Source organism: Triturus cristatus, chromosome 12 (assembly GCF_964204655.1).
Source record: "Triturus cristatus chromosome 12, aTriCri1.1, whole genome shotgun sequence".
Lineage (NCBI taxonomy): Eukaryota > Metazoa > Chordata > Amphibia > Caudata > Salamandridae > Triturus > Triturus cristatus.
In genome coordinates, this window is record NC_140595.1 from 780592776 (window position 1) to 780611259 (window position 18484).

At 47.9% G+C, this 18484-nt stretch overlaps 1 protein-coding gene across 1 annotated transcript in view; it reads right to left on the bottom strand.

The window, feature by feature from the left end:
• PLOD3 (procollagen-lysine,2-oxoglutarate 5-dioxygenase 3) overlaps positions 1–18484 on the bottom strand; it is a 361546-nt gene that overhangs the window by 172228 nt on the left and 170834 nt on the right. Inside the window, exon 5 of the mRNA XM_085639312.1 lies at positions 17283–17395. Within this exon, the coding sequence (XP_085495438.1) occupies positions 17283–17395 (113 nt within the window). The remainder of the gene's footprint in view (positions 1–17282; positions 17396–18484) is intronic.

An 18484-nucleotide genomic window follows, 5' to 3' on the forward strand; every position in this document is an offset into this window, starting at 1 on the left:
ACATTGATTATGCTAACTCCTTATACTTCGGTATCCCGGCCTATCTTACCTACTGTCTCCAACTGATGCAGAACCAGGCGGCTAGGCTGATCCTGCAGGAAAACAAACGCCAACACGTCTCCCCCCTTCTTAGGAGACTGCACTGGCTTCCTATATCACAAAGATGCGCCTTTAAGATGGGCTGCATCATTTTTAAATCTATGAACGGCAAAAACCCCAAATTTATCAACAACTTGATTAACAGATATATCCCAAACCGGAACCTGAGATCCACCCACATGCACCTCCTGGCAACACCCTCCTTTAAACAGAAACGATTTGGCGGCTCTAGGTTCGCCACATTGGGTCCTAAGTACTGGAACTCTCTGCCCCTAGAGATCAAATCTTGCACAGATCTCACGACCTTCCGCAAACTGCAAAAAACATGGCTCTTTAAACAGGCGTTCGAGTAACCACTTGATTCATCTCACCACCCATTACCTACCCAAGCAGCGCCAAGAAACCAATCCGGTGTACGTGCGCTATATAAATCTGATATAACATAACATAACCTTAGAAGTGCCCTCTGAAAACCTATCACGCCGAAGTCAACCCCCTCCTGAAGAAACCCTCCGCAGACTCGAGTGACCTCAAGAACTAAGGAAGGACAGAGATAATACATCCCACTGTCTTAAAAGAAGAGGTTATGACAGTAACTGAGGCGGAGACAGAAAGACAAAGCTGGGAAACAGCAAAACAATGCCATTTAAGTGTAGGAAGTGGAAGGCATCGCCCACTACAGGAAAACAAGGGCAACCGACCAAGAACCAATGCCACCAATTGAGTAAGGATGGCAGCAGGCGATAGCAGAAGAAGCAAAGAATAAGCAGCATGTGTAAAGTCCACCAGAGAAGAAGGCGGCAGCCGCCAGAGGAAACGGAGGGCAGGCGGAAACTAAGGGCAACAGATAGTTGATTATGACAATCACACATTGTACGACTGATGGAAGCAGAAGAATCAGGTAACAAACCTGACCAACCCTTCATGGAAACTCGAGGAAAGATAGGATATGCCCCAAGAAAAAGCTATGAAATACCCCACCAATGAAGGGGGTTGAATGGAACCTCTCCCATAGAAAAAGGGATGCCACGAAGGTCGGAGTGGAGGGAGGAAGATACAGGAATGAAAGGCAAACCCAGCCTCTTGTGAAAGGAGGATACCAGACAAGGATCCAAACAATCAAGGTAAGTGGTGTCCTAGGAGAAGAGAACTGAAAGAAAAGCAGACACAACAGCTACCTCATTGTGTGATGGCAGATATGGATAAATAAAACCCGCAGGAGGCAATAGCAGCAGCCGTGCCTGCAGTAGGTAGGTAGAACACGGAAAAGGTAAAAACACATGCAAGAACACCAGACTGCTGAAAATAAACAGTATCAGGAGCACGGTAAAGTAGAAACGGGCCTTCACAAGAAAACCGGGCCCAGGCGCACTTCAAAATAATATGCCAAAAAGGTGCCGATACCACAAGGGCATTAAGGAGGTAGAGTCATAGAACCCAGGACCGAACCAATGGGAAAACAATATGAGGAGGAAAACAAACATGTGTCCCACAGAGTAAACAAAACAAGGAGAAGGTCCAAACTGAAGAGGGTCGAAGACCGGAGTGAAAGTGAACCAGGCCAAGAGTGTGCCTGTCTGTGGTACCAGTGTGGACCCTATGGAGAGGGTAGAGAAAAGATGAAGTCAAAGTCCCTATAAGGGATACTAAATGCATAGATTGCTCACAAAATACCTCGAAGGCATACACAATAAGGTCCCCGAAAATGGGGAACAAGGCTATAGTGCATCCGCACAACACGACAGAATACCCACCGCAGATTAAGTATTTGGGTAGGAAAAATCAAGGGGCAAAAGAAGCTGTAAGAACATACTCCCATGAGACCGCAAACTTTTGTCACTGACAATATAAATTAATAAAAAAGTACCTGGAATAAGCAGGAACACCACACCAGGTGCAACCCTGGAAGGGAGAGGGTAGTCTGCCCTACGAAGGTGGACAAGAGTCAAAACAAGGGCAAACAAACGGTCCCAGACAACCCTAGTCCAACAGAGTTAATACTCCGTAAGCTGAGTCGGCATGCGCACCAAAAAGGGAGGCGCTATAAAAAGGAATAAGAAGGTTTGCACCGCCTCCGAAAACCTGGAAGTACGCAACCATGCACGCCGACGCAGAGCTATGGAAGAGGCCACAGCCCGACCAACAGCATTGTGGTATCCATATCACAGTGGATGCTAAGAGTGGCAGCTTTTTGCCCATCTCATACCAGGGGAACAAGAGCATGAACAATAGTTACTTACCTGTAATCTGTGGTTCTCCAGTATTGGTGTCTTTCATAGATTTACATGCCTGAATCATTCCCCGTCGTCAGAGTGGGTGTCCCACGGTACATAAAAAAGCAATAATTATGCATATAATAACCAAAAAACCCTGGTAACCTGAAACCAGGCACTAAAGTAGCCTAAGCTACAAGGAAAAAAACTTCCACACCTATGACTATCACAGTCATTATGTACAGTCCAAACTGCAGCCAATCAGGCGACAGCACCCACCAGAATGTTCTCCTCCGAGGCTCAGGCTTTCAGATTTTCTCGCACAGGATTGAACCAAAGTATCACAGCCTAACCAGCCTCTGAGGGGAGGTGGGCGGGTTGCATGTGAATCTATGAAAGACACCAATACTGGAGAACCACAGATTACAGGTAAATAACTATTGTTCTTCTCCAGTATTTAGGGTGTCTTTCATAGATTCACATGCCTGAATCAGAGTAGATAGCAGTACGTAACATAATGCTCATAAGACGCTGTTTTTGTATCATAGTCAATACACATTGTCAAAAGGTATAACTATAGATAAAGAAGTGTGTTTCAACATATACAGAACAATTTCAAGATATAGAAAGGTATGGAAAAGCGTCTTATAGAAAAGCATAGTGGAGGAGGGAGAACAGAGGCTCACCTTATTTGAAAAGATTGTGGAGAACAGCTTGTCCCACTGATGCATCTGCGTCACTTGCGGCTTCCAAACAGTAGTGTCTGGTAAAAGTGTGTCTGTTGGACCATGTTGCCGCTCTACAGATCTGGTGAAGAGGCACACCAGCAAAAAGAGCTGTGGATGAAGAAATTGCTCCAGTAGAGTGCACTCTTGGGGTTGCTTGCAATGGTCTTCCCGCTTGATCATGGCATAAGCAAATTGCAGCAGAGATCCAACGAGCAATGGTTGGTTTTGAGACCGAATGTCCCTGGCGCGGTTTGCCATATGCCACAAACAGTTGGTCTGATTTGCGTATTGTTGCTGTCCGTTGTAAGTAGAATTTGAGACATCTTTTGATGTCAAGGGAATGCAAAGCGCATTCTGCAGCTGTGAGCGGGGAAGAAAGTCTTTAAAATGATAAGTTCATTCAGGTGGAAATCCGCAGGAACTTTTGGCATGAACTTTGGGTTAGTGCGCAGCACTACAGGTTTCGATGTAAATTGTAGAAAAGGTGGATGAATAGCGAACGCTTGGAGGTCACTAACTCTTCTGGTTGATGTTAAAGCCAGTAACAAGGAAACCTTCCAAGAAAGGAACTTTAAATCCACCTTGTGAATAGAATCGAAAGGGTGCCGCATTAGTTGTGTAAGCACTATATTAAGGTGCCAAGAAGGAGGTGGACGTCAAATAGGGGGGGGAACATCCGGAACAACCCCTTGAAGAATTGTTGAATGACTATTTGAATAAAGAGAGTTAACACCATCCTGCCGAAACCTTAAAATTGCCGCCAAGAACAACTTTAGAGTAGAATGGGAGAGGCCGGATCTTGCTAATTGAAGAGAGAATGGTAGAATTTGTTCTGGTCTTGCCTGAATAGGGTGGATATTGGCAGATTGACACCACAAGCAAAACCTCTTCCATTTCAGTTTGTAGGTTTTAATCGTGGAAGGTGCTCGAGCATTAGCTAAAACCTCCTGACAGTCCGGAGGAATATCTAGTTGTGCGAATTCAAGGTGTTGAGGAGCCATGCCGCTAATCTCAGTGATGCTGGGTCCGGATGACAAATTTGTCCGTTCTGGATGGACAGAAGGTTCGGAATTGGCCGGAACTGGATGGGCTCGCACTCCGAGAGGAGGAGAAGTTCCGTAAACCAGTACTGGCGAGGCCACTTGGGAGCGATGAGTATCATGCGGCAAGGTTGTTTCTTGATCTTGCGCAGAACTCGTGGAACCAACGGAATCGGTGGAAAAGCGTAGGCATATATTTGTGACCAATTCATCAACAAGGCATTTCCGAGTGAGTCTTTGTGGGGAACCCAACTTGCAAAGGATGGGCATTTGCGGTTCTGGCTGGTTTAGGGATGGTTGATGTAGTTCCCACTCGTGGTTTGATGTTGTGGACCTGCTGAGGGAATCCGCCAGAACATTGGTGACTCCCGGGACATGAATGGCTTTGAGGCTGATTTTGTGACGAGTCGCCCAATCCCAAATCTCTTGTGCTTGCTGAGATAACAGGGCTGACTTTGTCCCACCTTGTTTGTTCAAGTAATGCATACTTGTCCGTTCGTATTAGTACGAATGTTCCTTTGATGACGGTTCAAAACGATTTTAGAGCCAAGAATATGGCTCGTAACTCTAGAAGGTTGACATGCCACCTCTTTTGTTCCAAAGTCCACCTGCCTTTGACTGTCCTCCCTTGAAGGTGCGCCCCCCCCATCCCTCGAGGGAAGCATCTGTGGTTATGGTGAAATCCGTCACTTCTACTAGAAATGCACATCCTTCTCTTAAGTTCTCCATCCTGCTCCACCAATGAAAGGCTTCCTGCATCCGAAGAGTGCTGCGAACGAGGTCGTTGAACGATCCCGAAATCTGGAGCCATTGAAGATTGAGTTCCTCCTGCAGTGGCCTCATACAGTAACGACAGTTGGGAATCAGAGGAATGCAAGAAGAAATCATCCCTAGGAAGGACTTGTACGAACGGACTGAAACGCACTCTTTTGACAGCAAGGAGCGCGCGAGGTTGCAGATTTTGATTTGTCGTTCTTTTGAGACAAAGATGTAGGTAAGTTGTGTCCAGTGTTGCTCCTAGAAAGGGCTTTCTCTGCGATGGAGTCAGATGAGACTTTTCAAAATTTATGGCAAGACCCAGAGACTGGAAAAGTCGCAGACACTTCTGAACATGTTCGGATGTTGTTTTGAAAGAATTCGCCTTGATAAGGCAGTCGTCTAAGTACGGGAAAATGTGAATGCCCTTCAGGCGAAGGTGTGCAGTCACTGGCGCTATGACCTTTGTAAATACCCGGGGTGCTGAACGGAGTCCAAATGGAAGGACTCTGAATTGAAAGTCTCTGCCAGCCACTCTGAACCGTAGAAATTTTCTGTGCCTGGGAAGGATCGGCACATGAAAATAAGCGTCTTGGAGGTCGAGGGTGGCCATGTGATCCCTCGCAGAAATCAATTGTAGAATTTCTTGAAGTGTTAACATTCGGAAGGATAGCTTCTTTAAGAATTTGTTGAGGGCGCCAAGGTCGAGAATAGGGCGCCATTCTCCCGACTTTTTTCGGATGAGGAAAAATCTCGAATAAAATCCTGTTCCTCTTTGCAATAGAGGGACTTTTTCGATTGCTCCCTTCCGGATCATCAGATTTATTTGGGAAAAAAGCTCCTTGAGATGAGCAGGAGGTGGTCCTTTGGGAGGAGAGTTTGGAGGAAACTTTGTGAATTCCAGAGCATGGCCTCTGGCTACTATATCCAAAACCCACTTGTCTGTAGTAATTCTGGACCAGTTCGAGTAGAAATGGGATATTCTTCCTCCAATTCTTGTATGGGGCAACGGCAGAAATGGTGGCAGTTGGCTGACCTCATTGCTTTTTATTGGACTCCCGTCCACGAAAGGATTGCTTCCGTCTAGACTGCGAATAAGAGTTACTTCGCTGTCCATAATATTGTTGCCTGTAGTTTTGGAATCTTTGATTAGGTTGGGAGGTCTGATAAGAACATTGTTGACTATATCCTCCCCTGTTGGTGAAGGATCCACGTCCCTTGGCACCACGAAAAGACGACTTTCTAAATTGCAGGCTACCAAGAGACCTTGCCGTCTCTGTATCTTTTTTGATAGCCAGAAGGGCCTCATCAACATGTTGTCCGAACAGAGACTCTCCATTGAACGGCATATCGATGATCTTGGTTTGGACTTCTTGACGGAAAGATGTAGACTTCAGCCAACCTTGTCTCCTCAATACTGCTGCACCCGCCAATTGTCTAAAACCAGTAGATGCTACATCCATGGCTAAGTCGATGATTTCAGCCGGGGTATTTTCTCCCTCCTGCAAGATCTTCAATGCCTCGGACTTGGAAGGCTCCGACAGCATATTAATGTAGGGGGAGATGTCGGACCACATTTGTCGATCGTATCTCCCTAATATGGCTAGGGAATTTGCAGCCCGAACCGTCGTCGCAGCCATTGTAGAGACCTTTTTCCCAATGGAATCCAACCGTCTGCCATCCCTGTCAGGCGGAGCAGATATAGGAGACAAACAAGGGGTTCTTGGCCCGTCTTTGCGCCGCTTGGGCGATGACAGAGTCAGCTTTAGGCTGGCCGATGAGGCATGCCGGTGAATCGCTTGGTGCCTTATATTTTTTGTCCAACCGAGGTAAAACTGCTGGAAGAGAATTTGGTGTCGCCATGATTTTTAAGCCTTCTTTCCAGATAAAATCTATTATTGGAATTGTCCTGATCTGTTTTCGCGGTTGATCCTTAAAATCGTAAAGAAAGCAGTCATCTTTCTTTGCCTCCATAGGGATTAGAAATCTCTTTGTTGCCCTCTCCATAAGGAGATGAAAACTTCCGATATCCACCGGAGGAGAGTCCTCGGGGGCCGGAGCAGACGGTGACGGAGTTTGGATTTGGTATTCGTCCCACTCCGACAGCACTGACTGGTCATCCACCTCTCCCTCTTCCCTGTCTTCATCAGAAGTATTTGCATCATGGGAATGACGAGATGGCAGTGGAGAAGGTGGTCTGGGAGATTGGAAAGGGGGTATGGGAACCCTTGGCATAGGCGTAGACGGAAGTGACTCCGCCAATTCTGATGGAGGGAAGCGCCGATAATAGTCCTGCAACATATACTGTAAATTGTTCAGCAATTCTAAAGGCGTTTGTGCTGAAGGAACTGTGACAGGAGGTGGAGCTTGAGGCTCAGTTCCTGGTTCTTCCTCCTGGTCGTCATCCAGGTGTTTAATAAATAGTTCTGATGGACTCCTTGCAGTACGGAATCTGTCATCCTCTCCAGATTCGTCCTCCTCATCCTCCTCCTTAGAATCTAATAGCTGTTCCGGCAGCTTCAATGTGGACAGGGCTTCCAAAGAGGAGCCACGACGTTGTAGTAGCGAAGCCGCTGTCGACGGCTGGATGGATGAAGCAGAAGCCGTTGTTGCCGTCCAAACCTGTAAATCTGTACGGGAAGACAAGAGAGGCGTCGACGAGTACACCGTCGACGGGACCGTCGACGATGGCAGTGGCGGCAATAAGATGTGCGCTGATGAGGAAGCCGTCTTCGTCGACAAGGCAATTTTCGTCGTTGACGAGTCAGTCTTCGTCGACGGGGCAGCCGTCGACGACGCGGCAGTCTTCGTCGACGAGGTGGCCGTCGACGCAGCAGCCGCTGACGAGATCTTCTTCGACCTTACCGTCGACGGAGCGGAGACGAGAGATGAAATCTCCTTCGTCGACGAGATGGGTCTAACAGCCACAGGGACCAGCGTCGACGGAGACGAAGCCAATGTCGTAATCATCTTCGGTCTCGGAGACGAGAATGTAACCGTCGACGTTGAAGTAGCGTCGACGATGATAATCGAAGAAGGAGCCGTCGACGACGCCATCGACGACTGCATTTTTTGCTGAGGTAATTCCTTGTCAGGAAGTCGTTTAGGTGCCAGAGACTTTCCTGACTTCCTCGGGGGCGTAGCAGGCTTAGACTTGGAAGGTGGAGAAGCCTTCTTTGAAGACGTAGAAGAAGACAAGCCAGAGCTTTTAGCAGGCTGAACTTTCCTCAACACCTTTGCCCCAGGAGATGATAAGTGCTCCTCAGCTCTCCTCTTTCTGGAGGATACAGACGACCCAGAGGCTGCATTTTCTACCTCAGATAAAGGGTTATCTTTGTCCTTAATCTTCTGTAGTCACAGAAGTAGGCGCCCTTCTCTATCCCTGAGGGTTTTCTGAGGGAAGGTCCTGCAGATCTTACAATCCCTCACCTCATGTTCCGGATAGAGGCAGTAGATACACTTCTTGTGGGGATCTTCATAGAATAGCCGGAGCTTCCCACAGGATTCACAAGGCCTAAAGAGAGACCTCTTAGAAGTTGACATCATGAAGTAAGCAAAAAATCCAGAAAAAACTGAAGTACTGAGCAGAGCTCAGGGAGACTCCCTTTACACGACGTGCGGTAGAAAATCTGAGAGCCTGAGCCTCTGAGGAGAACATTCTGGTGGGTGCTGTCGCCTGATTGGCTGCAGTTTGGACTGTACATAATGATTGTGATAGTCATAGGTGTGGAAGTTTTTTTCCTTGTAGCTTAGACTACTTTACTTCCTGGTTACATGTTACCAGTGTTTTTTGGTTATTATATGCATAATTATTGCTTTTTTATGTACCATGGGACTCCCACTCGGACGACGGGGAATGATTCAGGCATGTGAATCTATGAAAGACACCCTAAATACAGGAGAATCCGGCTTCTTCCGGAAGGGAGGGCAAGATGCGCTCCACTGAGTCCCAAAAGGCGTGGGGGAAGGGCGCAAGGACTCAAGACGTGTTCAGGGAGTGCAGGGCAGGAGCTAGAAGAGGAGAAAATACGCCTCCCACAAGCGTCAAATTTCCTGGTCTCTCTTTCTGGAGGGACAGGAGGAAGAAAATCAATATTCTGGGTGGCTAAAGTAGCCTGAACCACAAATCTCCTAGTAGAGGGATGTCTAAGGAGACAGGAGGGATCCCCCAGGGCCAGGCGATGCCTGTGAGAAATAAAGCAATCAACAGGGAGCCCCGTTTCAGGATATAGAACAACAATTAAAGGGTCTGTTGACAATTCCACAGAAGGAAGTTGTAAATTCAGTACGAGTGAAACTCTATGGAGCACGTCTGCCAGAGCGGAACTCACCTTTGTAGCCAAACCAGGAGGCTGGAGAAGATTCTAAGCCATATGGGTCACCCAAGTTAAGTAACCAGCTAGACTGCATAGAGGGTGGAACCATGTCTAAAATGGGAGGGGGACACACCACACCGTCTATAGTACTTCCACAAATATGGTCCGCAGAAGAAAAAACCAGAAGAAGGGATTCTGAGGCGGTCGGCTCCCTCAACGCCATATTCGACGCCTGAGCCGGTCGGCGCCTCGACGTCAGAAGGAGCGTCGATTGGCGTTGACGGCACCGCTTTGGGAGCTGGCATACAAAAGCCCAACACCAACATTGGAGCCGGCAGACCAGAAGCAGGAGCCGAAGGTGGCAGCCTCGAAGGGCTGTGCACCGGCGTCGCTAAGGTACCAGACACAGGATGGTGACCTGAGGCAGAGGGAGAACCTGCCGGCTGGCACACAGGCACGACCTCATGCACCTCCGTGGGGCACTCCAGAAGGAGGTGATGGCTCAAGAATAGAATGAAGAGATTGAGAATATGGTCTCAACTGGGTCAAAGAGTTTAAAAAAACAGCAAAAATATGGGGCCCAGCCAAAGTCGAAAAGAACAAGCTACTTACCTTAGGTAATGTCTTTTCTAGAAGAGATTCTAAACGCAGATTACTCACTGTAGAATATTCCCCCGGCATCAGACTGGATCCAGGAGCTCGAGCAGTACCTCTGCGCGCCGGTAGGTGACGTTTATCGCCTTTGCGTCGACTTTGTTCGATTCAAAAGTGACATCGCAGTGCACATATAGTTGCTACCCTGGCACACTGACATCAGTTTCTTTTGTGACTATTTCCGCACGAAAAATGCAGAGCAATGCAAAAACCAATGTGTTGGCCAATGTGCAGTATCTAATGGGATCTTTGGCGGAACAGCCCAGTTCGTAGAGCGGGGAGTATAGGAGGGTCCGTGACAAATTTGCAGTTAAATAGAGTCTCTACCAGAAAAGGCGCTACTGAAAGTAGTAACTTGTTCTTCTGATAGAGACTTCTAACCACAGATTCCTCTCCTTTGAATAGGAGCAATACCTCCCCGGAGGGTGGGACGGCAAACTGGCTCAATCAAGATAAATATGCAGGAATGAATGGCCAAAATGCCTGCCTCAATGGTTCTGACTGTCCAAGCAGTAATGCTTCGTAAAAGTGTGGAGGGACGCCCACAAAGTGGCTAGGCAGATGCCCAGGACAGGTACCCCATGTGCCAATGCTGTAGTTCGGCCTTGGTCATGGTGGAAGGGGCCCTCAGGAGAGTGCTTCTTAGCAAATGCGTAACAGATCTTAATGCAGAGTACAATCCATTAAAAGATAGTCCGCTTCTGCCCAGTCTTGCCCTTTTTCACTCCAGTCAACCCGATTAAGAGCTGATCATCCACCTGATGATCCTCGATGCGATCAATGTAGAATGAGAGAGCTATCTTTGGGTCCAGGCGATGAAGTCTCTCCTACTTCTTGGAAGGATGAGGTGGAGAAAAAACTGTAGGCAGAGTGATGCTCTGGAAAACATGAAATGGAGTGACAACTTTCAGTAGAAACGAGGCATGCCACAGAAGAACCAGTTTGTCAGGGAAAAAGCTGATGTACAGAAGGTGAACTGAGAGAGCTTGAAACTTGCTGACCCTTCAATGCAATGTCCACCAAAAAGACTGTTTTGATAGTCAACGGCCGCAGAGAACAGCTATGTAGGGGTTCAAAAGGGGAACATATGAGAAAAGCAAGGATCAGATTGAGGCCCCATTGGCGCATCACCTAAGGGGTGGGAGGGAACACATGTTGTAATCATTTCAGAAAACAAGTCACAACGGTTGACTTGAACAGGGAGGATTGATCCAGTAGGTGCAGCAAAGTCGAAATGGGCAACAGGGCAAGGCATTGCCAGGCTAGAGACAAAACAAAGGGCAACACCTCTGACAACGGTGCAGAAAGGGGGTCAATCTGGCCTGAGGAGCACCAAGCCACACATGTATTCCAATGGCAGGTGTATATGGTCTTAGTGGAGGGATGCCTAGGTGCCAAGTTGACATGACAAATCTCAGGAGGAAGATTAAAAACTCTCAACTGTCACCGCTCAATCTCCATGCATGAAGGTGGAGAGTGCTCAGGTTCGGGTGCAAGGCCCTGCCCTTGCTGCGACAGAAGATCCTCCTGAAGGGGCAGCCTGACCGGAGGGCTCATGCTCAAGAGGTTGGGATACCAAACCTTCTGCGCCCAATCCAGGGTCACAAGAATGTCTCGGGCCCAGTCTGTCCTGATCTTCTTGAGAACTCGGGCAGGAGTGATATCAGAGGAAAGAAATACAGGAATTCCGAATTCCACTCGAGATGAAGTGCATCTCCGAGTAAGAACCGCTTGGGAAACTCCAATGTGCAGAGGTGCTGACAGTGCACATTGTCAGCGGAGGCAAACACATCGAGCCAAAGTTCTCCCCATATGCGGAAGAGACAGTGTGCCACCTCCGAATGCAGTTGCCATTTGTGATGCGCAAGGCATCAATGGCTAAGTTCATCTACCCTACCAGGTGCTGCACAACCAGGAAGATGTTCTGGTGCTCCAGCTAAGTCCAGTGGCACAGGGGCCTCTGGGCCACCCCGCCCTGTTGTTTACAGTACCACACGGCGGTGGTGTTGTCCATGTACATCTGAACTAACTTTCCTTTGATGGATGGGAGGAAGGCTTTCAATGTCAAGCGAATCACCTTCTGCTCAAGGAGGTTGATGTGGAGCTGGGATAACACTGCAGAACAGAGTCCTATGATGCCCACCTCTACCAGTTGGCTACCCCAAACCAGAGGTCACTCCGGGTTGGGAAAGGAGAGGGGTCTGTTGCCGGGCCACTCGCAGTTTGTAAGCTTTTAATGTCAAGTGAATTACCCTCAGCTCCAGGAGGATGATGTGGAGGTGGCATTCGGCTGTGGAACAGAATCCTCCGATATCCACTTCTACCAGGTGGGTGCCCCATCCTAGAGGTAAAGTGTTGGTCACCCTTGGCAGCTGCCGGTGGGAAAAGAAGAGGGGTCTGCCACTGGACCAATCGCAGTTCGTCAGCCACTACTGCAGATCTTGTGCAGTTCCCTCAGATAAATGGTCCAGGTCGAAGAGATTTCCCTGATGCTACACCCACTGGGACTTGAGATCCGACTGCAGAGCCCACATGTGCCATTGGGCATGCTTTACCAGCAGGATGCAAGAAACCATGAGACCCAGGAGCCTCAGTCAGTCTCACCGGAATCCAGAATAGAGGCTGAAATGTCGGAATCATAGTCTGAATATCCTGGTCTCACAGCTCCAGGGGACATGAGCGGAATCGCACTGTGTCCAGAAAGGCTCCACTGAAAGGGACCATCTTAGAGAGGGGGTCAGGTGTGACTTTGGCACATTGATAGTGAGTCCCAGTGAATGCAGGAGGTCCACCGTAGTCTGGAAGTGGATGACGACTGTCTGGGGCAAGTCTGTCTTCAGCAGCCCCTCATCGAGGTATGGGAAGACTAAAACCCCCAACCTCCGCAGATGAGTTGCAACCACTGCCATCACTTTTGTGAACACCCAAAGGGAACTGGTATGGATAAAAGGGAGCACAGCGAACTGGAGATGCTCGTGGCCCACTGTGACTGCAGGTAACGCCTGTGGGCTGGCAGGACGAGAATGTGGAAATACACAGAAAGTAGTTGAGAGGGTGCAGGCCTAGTACAGGGCAGAGGCCGTCCTCCTTGTTGGGCTCAAAGAAGCAGTGGGAATAACAACCACGCCCTACTTCTGGTGTTGCCATCCTGATAATGGCTCCTTTGGCCAGAAGAGCCTGCCGGAGCTGGGATAGATAGTCCTCCATCAACCATTCCTAGTAAGGTGGCAAGGACAGAGGGCTTTTCACAAATGAGAGGGCATGCCCCTGTTTGCACAATGTGAAGCACCCATTTGTCAGAGGTCATAGCAGCCCATTGGGGCCTCCAAGGGTACACTAAAGAGGCTAAAAGAGGCTAAAGAGGCTAAAAGGCTGTGGCAGCTGGAGGGTTGGGGGACTAGGCAGTTCGCTGGGTCTGGCTCCAGTGTCCTCTTTGGGACCTGCGACCCCACCCATGAAAGGACTGATTAGGCTGCTATACTAGCAGGTATGCTCGATATTACAGACAAATATATATGCCCCAGCCATGGCTGCAGTAGGGGCAAAACAACTGCTGCTGGGATCGGGAAGATAGGGAGAGCCCGAGAGATCCGGCAGTGACCCGGCTCTGCCGAAAGTGCTCAAGCACCATGTCAGCTGTTGCCAAAAACGCAGGAGCCATCGAAGGGCATGACAATCAGGGACACTCTGACATTCCCCGTGAACCCAGAGGACCGCAAACAGGCATGGCGATGCAGCGCCACCGTAGAAGCCATGGCTCTGTCTAAGGAGTCCGTAGTATCCTTCCCACACCTGAGGGCGAACTTCGCTGCATTTCACCCGTCCACTAAGGCTTGGTTGCGAATAGCTCATCCCTCCTCAAGAACTATGCAAAGCAGCTGCGCAACACATTCTCGTAACACATGGAAATATCAGCCCAAGAGGCATTCAGTGGTCACCGACCAAAGGCTAGGCAGGTGGAAGAAAAAATATGCTTCACAAAAGTGTTCAGTCTCTTGCATTCCCTGTCCAGTGGAATGGAAGGGAACGCATTTGGGTTGGCCTTTGACATTGATGCCCGCACAACCAAGCTCTCCAGCCAGGGGTGCTGGGAGAAGAATGCTGGGCCTCCTGGGGCAGGGCTATGGCAATCGTGCAATGCACAAGAACCCTTGTGCAAGGTTTGGCCCAGGCCCCCTGGAGAACATTGGTGAGGGATTTGTTAAAGGGGAGCAGTGGTTCAGCCGACCGGCTCCTGGGTGAAGCACCTCCATCAAGACATTGGTCTTGACCTTGACAGCTGACACGTGAAGGTCAAGGACCTCGGCCATCCTGCGCATCACTGTGGCGAAGGAATGCTCCTTCCTCCGACACAGGGACTGTATAGGAGAGCATGCCAGAGTCGTGTGAGGTGTCCATACCACTGGCTCAGGGTCCTCCTCTAGGGGACCAAACCCTTCCTCCTCATCTCTCCCTTCAGGGAGAAAGGGTTGATCTAGGGGTGGCAAGTCCATGGTTAGGTAGGGCCTGGATGACGCAGGCTTCGGAGTCAGGAATAACGATGGGCTTGTTGAATAGCTCTGGTGGTGTCGGGGACAGCACCAGAATGGAGAAAGCTGGGGTGGAAGTAGGCACCCGTGACAGGGTAAGTCCTGATATGGGGGCAGAGCCAGAGGGCCAGGCTGGTTTAGGGGTCAAACCTGCCGGGGTATCCCTGCAGGAGCACCTCTGGGCTCCACAGGGCCCGAAGGGACGCCAGAGTGAGTCGGTGGCCCAAAGATGGCATTGTAAGATTCTTTAAGTTGGGCGTGTGCCTCTGCGGCTCCAGGGAACTTAGTATAGTGAGGGTAGGGCCCGAGCACTGGCTGAGCAGGTGGTGTGTGAGAGCAGGGCCTAGAAGGACACCATTTGGACGGGGAAGCCAAAGAACACTTCTTCTTCTTGTACTTCTTGAACTTATGCGACTTGGAGGAAGAGGTCTTGGACAGTGAAGACGATCTTTTGTAGTAAAGGTTCCGGAAACAGCCTTGTGATCTCCCACAGGAGTGGGACTAGGATCAGCAAGGAGCTGTCTTCTGTTGTGCAGCAAGGAGCTTCAACAGCGACCCACATATTGCCTTCAGATTCATGGACTTGCAGTCGCAGGAAGACTTGGGGTTGTGGTTTGACCCCAAGCACCAAAGGCAAACAAAGTGTGTGTCAGAGACAGAAAGTCAATTACCTTCTCCACATGGTTTAAACCAAGAGGGTTTGCTGGGAGACATGCTCCTAGCACAATGAGAGCAGAGTTCAAAGAAGACTCTATAAAAATTTGATTAAAAAATGGTCACAAAATGAGGGAGGTAGATCTCTGGATCCATGTTGTTGGCGCTGAAAGAAAAGAACTGACGTCAGCACGTCCAGTTGACGTTTATATGGGAACTGTGCCGTCACTTCCAACGTGGATGCCGTTGACGCGGAGCCGATCAACACCACCTACTGGCACACAACGGTACTTCTTAAGATCTTCTGGATCTTGTCTGATAACTGGGAAATATTCTAAGGTGACAAATCTGTGGTCAGAAATCGCTATCAGAAATACGGGATGACCACACAGAAAGGGACGCATTTCCGACAATACAAATTGCGGGAAACTGATGCCAAAAACAAACCATCTGTATCTATGTCCACAGGCTGGAATTCTAAGATGTAAGAAAGGAGACCCAAAGCCGAAAAATATGAATAATGGTCAAGAGATACTCATTTAATTGATTTTAAATTTGACGTAGCCTCCAGCTCATTGCTCTCCGTTACGAGATGCAAATTAAACCATAAAATTAATAGATTGTAATTGCATTCCACCCATAGGACTATCTCGCAATCTGTTAATAGTGGCCAGTGTGTAATCTCAATAAGTCAATACAATGTTCCCTTTTAATACAACGGAAAGTAGGTTTAGTAAGAATAAGATCCCTTGTTGGTGCAGGATTCCTTAAACGGTGAAAAGAATATGTATCCATCATTTAATCGCCTCAACAAATAGAGAAACAAACGCGTTTTAAATAGATCTGACTGTAAAACATGTAATTTTTCAAGTTTACATGTGTAGGCCTGTTTCTGCCAGATGAGCTCTAATTCATTGGCCAAAAGCAGTATTTCTGCTTGCTTATACTATCTGCAGCACACAACTTCTACACTGGATTGTGAAGGGATTACTAAAGCAAACCTAATTTTCATTATGGTGTCTGGCTATCTGTCTATTGACCGCTGTGCCTGAAAAGAGTTTTTTACAAACTGATATGAAAGGATCCAAAAGGGTCTCATTAAATGGGAGCAAGGACTCCACTACTGAGGAGAAAGGTTGCAATATCTCCAGCAAAATGTTAGATTTTGCCTCCATAGAGGTCATAGTCTATTTCAAGGTTTCAGCTGCTTTTCGTATTACAGTGGTGAATGAAGAAACTTTTTCTGAAGGAGGGTGCGAGAAGGAAGGGGTGTTCCCTTCTGATGAGGTAGCCAGGGTACTCACTTTTCCAAATCCAGATGCATACCAACATCAGTGTTATAGAGTGGAAAGAGGTTATAAGTCTCATAATCATCATCATCTTCTGTGCAGCCATAATCCTTATCAGGCACTGCAAACAGCAGAGTTAAAGCCTAACAACTCATCTGTCCAGGCGAATCTCTGAGCTCTAGGAAGGTTTTCCACTAAGAGTTTGTCATTGGAGCACACCCTTACTTTGTTAGGTAGCATTGTGGTCGGCTCCGAGAGCGGCATCTGTGTCGCCGCTGAAGGAGATCTGACCGAGCAGAGTTCGGCACATTTGAAGGCTTCGACTTCTTCGGTGCCAGGGCTGGAGCTGTGGAAACATGGCATCAGAAGGTATCTGGATCAGAGTCACCAAGCCCGCAGGATCGTTCTCACCTTTGGGGGTGGCTGAGAAGGTACTGGAGTCGCCCTGAACACAAACAACGTTGCCAGCAAGAAGGCCTCAACCTGCGCTGCATTGATGGATAGCACCCAAACTGCAGTCTCATCTTTTTTTGCATTGGGATCTTCTCTGATGAGGAGTCTGGTGTTTGGGAATGGCATCAAGACTCCAATATTCTTAAGGTGAGAAATGTACAGGAAGATGTATTCTACAGACAGGTGTACATTTACATTTTGGACGCAAAATGTACAGTGTGCAAAAAACAAAAAAGAAATCACAACAATCTGCAATTTCAAGATTCAGAAACATAACCAAAGATTAGTTACAAATAAACGTGGGATAAAATAGGGCTATCTGATTGCACAGAGAGTTAATGAAAAGCAGATTACAAACACATTACATTCAGACTAACTGAAGGGGAGACTATGGTGCCTGGATTAAACTGCTTTCATAGCTGTAATTCAAAACTAGTCCGGAATTTCACAACTGGAACCTGTAGTACAATGAAGAATACAAGGAACAAAAGAGGACTAAATGAAGTAACACTATGGGCTGCAAAAAACAAGCAGGGAGTTCTGTTACTCACCCGTAGGACGGGATCGAGGTAGACTTTGGTATAGAAGAGTTGGTCATCATCATCATCCTTATACTTCCACTGCTGAACAATGTTGTGGATGTAGGGGGCATAACCAATAAACCCTAGGACCAAGTAAAGTGAAAACAATAGAGTTTTAAAGATAAGAGGCACAAATCAATACTCACAATGATCAACTCATTCGTCTAGTGCTCAGGTAAGGCGAGTGTGCAAGCTCCTTTTCTGGAGCTCAAGCACATACACAGAGACATAGGTGACATTCTTAGGAGCCTTCTTTGCATCCCTGTGGATAACTTACCAACCCATAAAATGCCACCACCCTTCAGTACTAGGCATTGATACAAATGATAATCTTATTCCAACTGCTGCCTCACTAAAGGACAGCTGAGGCATGATTGGGCAACGGCTTAACTGCACCTCTAGGATTCCACCAACAAGTACGGAAGAGGGGGAACAAGAATAATGTGGGAGTGAGGAGGCAGGGCAATTACCTCCACTTTTGTTGTTCTGGACCCCGGCTTTTTAAGTAATCCCTTATAAAGTGACAGTCTATTTACAAGATATCCGCTACTGCGATCAACTTACTAAAGGGCAAGTCTGAAATCTGAAAGTGTCCACCTTTTTCCTCTTTCACTCAATCAGTCAATCAATCAATCAATCATAGCATTTATAAAGCGCACTACATACCCGTGAAGGTCTCAAGGCGCTGGGGGGGTGGAAACGCTGCTACTGTTCACTTAGCCTTTGTCATCACCATTCTCCCTTGTTGTTTCCCTAACTTTTCTATTCCTCCCTTCGCCCCTAAAATCCCTCAGTTTTTATCCTACTTTATGTGCATTCTCCTCATCACATCCTCATTCTTCTCATAATCCCACTTCCTTTCTATCCATGTTCCCTAATCTCATTTGCCCTTCACTCTTTAGGTCCCGGCTCTCACCAACCCCCTTTAACCTTTTTTGCCGCCCTTCTTCTACTCTCTCTTCTGTTTATCCTATTCGGCCTTCCTTTTCCTCCTCCTGTGCACCCCTCTCCATACCACTCTATAAATCTTTTGAGAACTCCTTTTTACTTATAAATCCCATCAACAGAGCCATGTCATCTTCATTAATCTCATTTGTAAGTGCAATTTTTTTGTCTACCCCATTCTTTAATCACATTTTCCATATTAAGGCACAAATCCCATGGCTATGTCT